This window comes from Halyomorpha halys, unplaced genomic scaffold, assembly GCF_000696795.3.
Source record: "Halyomorpha halys isolate HHAL.00 unplaced genomic scaffold, Hhal_1.1 Scaffold1053.1, whole genome shotgun sequence".
Taxonomy (NCBI): domain Eukaryota; kingdom Metazoa; phylum Arthropoda; class Insecta; order Hemiptera; family Pentatomidae; genus Halyomorpha; species Halyomorpha halys.
In genome coordinates, this window is record NW_027106462.1 from 97,979 (window position 1) to 106,604 (window position 8,626).

At 27.9% G+C, this 8,626-nt stretch overlaps 1 protein-coding gene across 2 annotated transcripts in view; it reads left to right on the top strand.

The window, feature by feature from the left end:
• The window catches only part of Syt4 (Synaptotagmin 4), a gene marked incomplete at its 5' end in the record, with an annotated part of 32,170 nt that extends 26,297 nt beyond the window's left edge, over window positions 1-5,873 (top strand). For both annotated transcript variants that reach the window (XM_067044820.1, XM_014432420.3), the window contains 2 exon segments: window positions 1,902-2,095; window positions 3,523-5,873. In XM_067044820.1, the coding sequence (XP_066900921.1) occupies window positions 1,902-2,095; window positions 3,523-3,639 (311 nt within the window).
• Between the last annotated feature and the right edge of the window lie 2,753 nt (window positions 5,874-8,626).

Sequence of the window (8,626 nt, forward strand, 5' to 3'; positions counted from 1 at the left end):
ATAAAATAAAACATATTAATAACCCTTTATACATCAAAATATATTATTTACTTAAAAAGAGCATATTACAATATTTATATACATAAGGAAAAGAACTGAAAGTATTTCTCACATAGAAGTATTGTAAGTTACATGTAAATGTTTAAAACTTACAGTCTTCATAAGAAGCTTTGTTAGTACAAAGCAATGATGAGAGAATTATATTATCTGTTTAATTTAGCACTTTTTAATAATTATTACAAGCATTTTAAACATAGTTCATTTTCCTGAAATGACAGAAATTCTGTCCCTAACATTTTAATTGGAAGGAGTGGGTGGCTCAATGGTAAGGCTCTTTGTTACCTACTGTAAGGATCCAGGCTTGAATCTGTGGCAGATAATTAATATCTGTTTCAATATAGCTTTGTGGGTTCAGGTGCCCTTCCGAGTCCACCCAGCCTCATAAAGTGAGCACCCTTAATTGGGTATATAGCTAGCGGTCAAGTGTGATTCTGACCAAATCAACTGATGGCCGTGGGAGAATTTTTCTCACATTTCTTAATTAGAGCTCTTGAACGCGTTTTTAAAATAAAAAATATTGATTTAGATTAGGTTTATTTAAGTCTAACAAAGATTTATTTTGATACAAGAGCAAACTAGTTTTAAAAAATTCATAAAAGAAACATAATTATAAAATAGTAATAAATATAAAATGATATTTGGAGACAGACAAAGATATAAAAAGAATCAAAATACAGATATATCATATTATAAGAACATAACACTAATCTTAAAAAAAAAAAATGCTCAGTCTGAAGAAATCTCTTATGCACAACTGGTGCAAGTGAGCACCGTATGACTGGGACATATCGGTCTATATTGACATTATTGGGACATATCAGTCTTTTACACTAGTGGGAATTCTTTTTTGGTTTTTTATTCACATTCCTGGGACAGACTTTTTATGGATTAAATACACTTGGTGCACGTGAGAAAAACCCTCACAACTTGAATATTTTTATTGCAGCCTCAGTCGCGTGTAAGATAATGCCTCTCTAGAAAGGTATATTGTCAGGAAAAGAGGGCTGGATGCTTACTCAGAGCTGCTAGAGTGCTGGGGTGAGGTATAGAAGGAAGAGACTGTGAACTGCAGATTCCAGGAAGATGGGAACCACAGTCTCCCTTTAGCAGCACCCAGACCCGAAAAACGATTAATGTGAGAGAAATTCTCACACAGCGACCAATGATGGTTAATAATCAAAGGAAGTGCCTGGATCATGATAAGTAAATTAGAGTGATTGTCCTACAATCGATTTTTTAATTTTTTATTAAATTATATTTTTTAATCGATGAGTGAACGTTGAAGATAGAAGAAAGGAAACAGTCACTTTCAGTTTATACACAGGAGAGGGAGAACAGTATGTGGAGGCAGGAGGTGCTGAACATTCCTTTGTCTACTCTCGCTGATAGACATCTTTCAAAAAGAACACATCTAGAAAAATCCAGGAAGATAAAGTGAATCTTTGTTTTATCGCCAAGAGATTGTATGTTTGATGAAGAGAGTAAGAGAACCAATGCTTTGTTTAGTCAGTGTTTGTTGAAATAGAAAATGTCAAAAAAAATCAGTGATCAAAGAAGAGTATAAATTGGTTAGTGATGTTCAACATATAATTAAGTATAATTGTAAAAGTATTATTAAAGATAAGTGTTCCGATTGCCTATAAAAACAAGCCCTGAGATTGAGAATCTATAATGTTATAAAAATAAAATAAAATTCTCCAATCTGTTTAATATTAAAGCTTCTCATTTGAACCCAAGCTATACTTTAGAAATGAGAATTAAGTAAAAACTATCAAAACTCCTTTTTATTTACTTAAAAAATTTTTCAATATTACAATATATTATTTTTTTTTTAATTTTAGATCCCTATGTAAAGATGTATTTGATGTATAATGGCCAGAGAATCAGTAAGAAGAAAACACATGTTAAGAAGAGAACTCTCAATCCAGTTTTCAATGAATCATTTGTCTTTGAAATTCCACAAGGAGCAGAAAGTCTTGATCATGTTTCTCTTGAATTCCTTCTTCTCGATTGGGACAGAGTGACAAAGAATGAGGTAATATGTTTTTAAAAGCTACTTCTTCTTTCTAGTATTTCAGATGTTCATTTTTTAAGTTTTTTTCTGGATGTGTTTATAATATAAAAACAAATATTTTAGATTAAATACAAGGAGAAGATCTTCTCTTTTATTTCTTCATATCAATCATAATTATGTTATAAAAGCAAACAATAAATGATTATTTGTGAAATCGAAAATCATCAGTCCACTGATTACAAAGCAAGAAGAATGTTATCAAAACCAGTAAATTAAAATTATTCATTACAAATTCTATCAAATTACCTTTTATCTTCATTATTATTCTACATCATGTCCAGCAATATCTTTTTAAAATACTCAGCTCTTTCTGAAAGCTTTCATTTCAATGATAATAATTTATTTATTATAGAATGTCTCTTTGGAATAAAATTACAGGAATAGTTGATGGGATTTAGAGGCTTGAAGTAAAAGAAATAAGAATCAACATAATAAAAATATTTTTAAAAAATCATAATAAATCATAATCAAATTTATTTACTTTATTACTATATTAATTATTACTTACTACATTACTTTATTTAATCAACTGACAAAAGCCATCTTCAAGGACAATCTTAAATATAAATTTACACATAAGATCCAATAATTTAAAAACTTTTTTTTTACACTACAGAATAGTCCGTAAAAAAATTTAATATTTAGAAGTTAGAGGTAAATTTATAGTTAAGCTGTCCTTAAGAATAGCCAGGTTGGGTGAAACATTGGACATACTTTTGTCCTTCCTTCCTTCCTTTGTACCTAAGAGGTGTCCTGTGAGCATTTATCTCATGGTAAACGATTTGTATTTTTTTATATAATTAAATAGGGTCATGACAAAAATCATTACAATTACTTTCAATATAATTTGAAATTGTATATTTTAGCTCTTCCATAATGAGCTGAAAAATTCAAAAGACATAAATGATCTAAGATCTTCTTGCCGCAGTTCATGATTTAAAATAAGAAATGCAGGAGGTGTCCAGGTGAGCATAAGACACAAATGAGAAAAAAATGATATCACGTTAGCAGTGGACTGGTGAGAGAAACGCTCATGCTTATGTTTGCGAGGAGGCTAGAGCAAAACTGAATTGAGTATAGCTGCGGAGGTAAAAGAGTGAATAACATAAGCAAGTGGTAATAACATCAAAGGGTTAACGGAAAGTAGACAAAAGTATAAACAAAACAGACGAAAATATAGTCGTTTATTTCCTAACAAAAGAAAAATGCTCAAGGCTACAACTCTCCTGGGTTAAGGTTGTCCTTGAGAATGGCCAGATTGGCAAAAATATTAAACATTTAAAATATTAATAAAGTGTGTTTGAGACCTAAATGGATACAATCTATTTTATTTAAACAAAGTTATTTGGTTTATTTTATTACATTAGCATTTTATAATCATGTTATAGGTGATTGGAAGGCTTGAGCTAGGAGGTGCAACCGTAGGCTCTGCACTCCACCATTGGAACGAAGTGAGGAACTCACCGAGAAGGCAGATTGCAGAGTGGCACAAACTGCGCGAGTAGCTTTGTCCTAGTGACCCACTTTAGAAGACAACAACCCATTCCAACCCTCATTCCATTTATTTAGCTTCTATCTTTTATCGATGGCAGTGGCATTGCGATAGGGTTATATTCCTTACCTCAGCTGAATAGCAAACTAATGCAAATAACCGTTAGAGTTATGTTTAAAAAGTAAATTCCATCACCATAATTGCATTCCTCGCATGTTGAATTGATCATTTAGAACCATTTAAACTTATTCCACCTCTGGGTACCACAGTATTGTTTAATGATAAAATAGTCCATTTACCTTAGTTAAAAAAATAAATAAATAATTCAATCTAGAAAACTTTTCAGCAAATTATTAAATTTCAAAAATAAATAATAAAATCGATTGATATTATACAATACAAAAAAAAATAACAAAATATTTATTATTCTTTATATTGTTGATACATACTTTCTTAAACCTTTTTTTCCACTAAGCGAATGTACTTCAATTATAAAATATTTTGTAATTTATATTTGAACAATACTGAAAATTATTAAACAATGGTTTCTTTTAAAATTAATTATCAAGTATATCTGAAAATAAAAAGGTATTTTAAAATAATTACATCAAGCATAAAAAAAATTTTTTTTAAATTGGTGGATGGTAATATCGAGTTCCAAAGAATATTATGAGGTGGTCCATGACTTTGGTACCATTATAGGACTGAAAATTTGTATTCCCTAAAAATAGAGAATACAGTTGGTGTCGGATTTAGAAGGAATTATATAATTCACAGGTTCAAATGCATTATATTTGTACCTTGTCGGCCAGGACCTTAATAAAATTGTAATTTAAGAGATGGCTTTATTAAATAGGGGTGGCTATTAAGATAAATTTTACTGTCCACGCCTAGGTTAATATAAACAAAATAACAAGGACAAATTAATTTAATACTTTTAATTTATTTTTTCTTAAAGCTCAGTATTTCAACACTAAATACACCAAAATAATTTTATAATTTTTAAGACATGTAAATTGCCATAAATAGGAATGCAATAATGGCAAAATACTTGTTCTAATAAAAGTTTTGTCAATCATCAAACTGACGCCCGATGGTCATCAAACGTAAAAATTATCAAAGTGGAACCCGATGATAATAAACATCAAACTGGTTCCCGATTATCTAACTTTAAAATCATCAAACTAGTACCTCATGATTATCAAACTTTAAAATCATCAAACTGGTACCCGATGATTATAAAACTTTAAAATCATCAAACTGGCACCTGATGATTATCAAACTATTAAATCATCATTCTGGAGTCAGACAGCGTGATGATAATCAAAACTCCTATTAAAACAAGCCTAGCATATACTCTTTAACAGAATGTGCAATATACCAATCCATCCTACAGACGAGTGATATTTACTTTACACAGGAAAACAGAAATCAGAATGGGAACAATTATTTTTTTAGTTTATTTTAATTCCAATAGTTTTATAACACACTTTTTTCACCCTGAAGTAATAAAAAAAAGGAAAAAAAAGTTATTCTTGATTAGTTCAATATTAACTTGATATTATGAGGTTGAATAAAGGTTGCGACTATATTTTTAAACACTTAAGTATTTTACTACACAAATGTTCATTCAACAATGAACGAAGTTGATCGAAGAGAGAATAAACTTAAAGATATTATATTCACGGAGAAATGTTATTGTAACGATAGCTTTAAATCACGAGTGTGGTTTATATCTGTACATACTATTAAATAAATTCACTTTACATGAGCCTGTAGTCGCTATTAGAACTCTTTCTTGGGAGGGAAAAAAACAAAATAAAATAAAAACAAATTATATACTTTCGATTTTGTTTTTAATAGGAAGCAATGTCCATTATTAGAAAAGCACTTCCACCAAGTAGAAAAATTTCCAACACAGGAAAAATATCACAGCATGTCGCACAAATCTGTTAAAATGTATAAATATTTAGTACATAGCTAAGTATATAATATGAGTTTGGATATTATATTTAACCTATAACAAGATGTAGCAAAGTTCAGAGATTAATGTAAAAAAATAAAATAAAACTACATAACATCTCTGAACAATATTTACTCCCTGTCTAAAGGCGTTGGGTTTTGAAACCTGATAACCTCCATTTTTCAAAAATTTTCTTGAGCAATCTTTTCAAATTATGAAATGATTTTAAAAACCAACATCATTTTATAGTTATGTAACTACTAAATAACTTAAAATAAATATTATTTATAGTTTTGTGAATCCATGACTTTAAAGATGTTTTGAAAAAATCCTTCCAGCTGCTTTTTTTTATACCAACTTCAAGGAAAATCTAAATATCCTTAAAACTTTATACAATCTTTATTTAATCATTGGACTAAAGTGATATTGAGGTTTTTGACTAATATACTGCAAAAAATTGCAGTTAAGGAACAAGAATTAACAACATAAAATACTGCAGAGATTTATTAATTTCTATGAAAAGGAATTATAATTTAATGACATAAAGTTAATCAAAAACCGGATATCAAACAATAAGAATTAGTTTTAAATGTCATGCAAAGAATAAAGGAAGGATTTATGAAGTTTCAAGGTTTTTTTGATTTTTGGTGATGTTAATATGTAGTAGAATATAAAATATTTGATGATATTTCAATTTTTTTTTTTAAAAATGGATGTGAATGGTTTTGAAATGAAGCACCTCAAATACATAAAAAAATTAAGAAATAAACTAAAAAATGCTGAAAAGTTAATCCTCTTTTATTGTTAATATTATTAAAAAAAATTATAATGTTTTTTTTATATTTGTTGGAGTGAGGAAGTAAAGTTATACACATGAATTGCATTTATATGTTCAATGTTAATTAATTGTAGCTTATATAAATTTTAATTTAATTAAATGTTGACCTATTATAAAGCTTATAGTAAGTGTTTAAATAGTATCAATGTGTACTGACTGTACTTAAATGTTATTTTGTTGTCATAACAACCCTCTGTCAAAATTTTAAATGTACCCAATCAAGTAGTTATTGACACAGTGTGTCATTAGTGACAAATTAACACAAATAAATGCTAACTTTAGTGTCAATGATCTGTTTATATAGATGTATAAATGATTTTAACTTCAAATGGTTAAACACACTTTAACCATTATCACTTCAGCTATTATTTTGTTACTGCTAAAAGTAAAGAGGATTACATGTCTTTGTGAAATGCTGGAAATCTATGTCAGCTAACAGGGGTGGCAATTGCGTTGTTTTTATTCTAAAAGAATCGAACACGATATTGTCAAAGTGAAGTTTAGAGAGTAAATCATATTTGAGCGACTATTTTTTATATAAAAAATAATTCTAGAAACTATTATGATTCTCATTCTTATAATGAAAAGAATTAAAATTTACACCAATTTTGTGATAGCATCTTTATACAAATCTATTTTTTATTTCGACTCATTCTTTCAATTCTTATAAATATACCTAAGGTTTAAAACCTTGTTTTTGTTACCTTTGTAATTATTAATTAAAAACTAAAAAGAAGAAAATATTTCTTTCTATTGAATGGTTATTATTTGTAAGTTTGTTCCTAATTATAGTCCATTTTAAATGTAATAATTTTTATTATATGTTAAATTTGTAATATGGAACTTAACAATAAAATGCTTCCTGTTTAACTAGTCTTTTTTTTTTTAACTTGAGCCAAAATTATCATTTATTTTTAAAATTAATTTGTCATTACTCCTTACCCTGTAATACCCATAAGGTGATATTAGTAAAGAAAAAGTTACTTTTTGCGATTGCCACAGCATTAATCCTAATATTACAAGAGCCCAGTGGAAAAAATTGGTTATTTCATCCCAATTTTTTATTACAGTAATGGAAACTATGTATAATTACTATTGGAAATTGACGTGTCTACCAAGTATAGTTAAAGGGAATTCAAAATTTAAAAAAAAAATTAATTGTTCATTCAGAGATCTATTTCTTTAAAATTACCTACAGCACTAGAAAACCTAAGAGAGCATCATTTAAAGCAAAGAAAATTGGCTAAAATATGAGCCCTAATAGAGCTGTTTACGTTCAATAGTTTCCGAGATACAGTTCGTTAAAAAGCAACTTTTAATAAAATATATACTGAAGAATCAGTAGTCAGTGAATTTATTGTGGGAAATTCTTATCTCAGGAACCATGTGACATACAGATATTCATTAGCATTCAAATTAAGCTAATTTAATGTACTATAAAGCAGTTTATAACATTTATCTTTGTAATTTTCATGATATTTGCTAAAATAAATAGATTTTAGTGCAAAATTCGTATTCATATGCAAATATAATAAAAACTAATAATGCTACAAAAATGAACATTATAAACTAATTTATAATAAATTAAACTATCTTTAATTTGATTGCTGGGAGACATGTACATCTCATGATTTCTAAGATAAAGTTTTTGCACAATAAATTCACTTACTACTGATTTTTCAGTATGTATTTCACAAAATGTTGCTTTTCAAAAACTATCTTGGGAACGATTGAGTGTAAATAGCTTTACTAGAGCTTGTCTGTTGGACATCTGGACACAAAAAAAAAAATTCTAAAAGAATCTTTGTTTGATGAATAGCATAAAATTGGTCAAGAAGTAACAAAAAATCTTATTTTGTCAGTAACAAGAAGATTGCAGGCTGTCATAGATACCATGGGTATGATGACGAATTATTTGTGGCATCTAGTTCAAATTTATAAAATATTATGTACACATTTAAAAGTGTGACAATACTTTTTTAGACATTATAATAAGGATTTTTTCTTTACTTGTTTTAATTTTGTAATTTTTTACATATATAAATAATTTATATGGTCAATTATTTATATATTTATTATAAAACATTCATAAATACACATAATTGTAAAAGAAATATTAAAAAATTTCAAATAATGAAGAAGATGGTCTGGGTTGCAGTCAAAAGGGAAACAATATTTCTTTTAAAATTACACATTTAT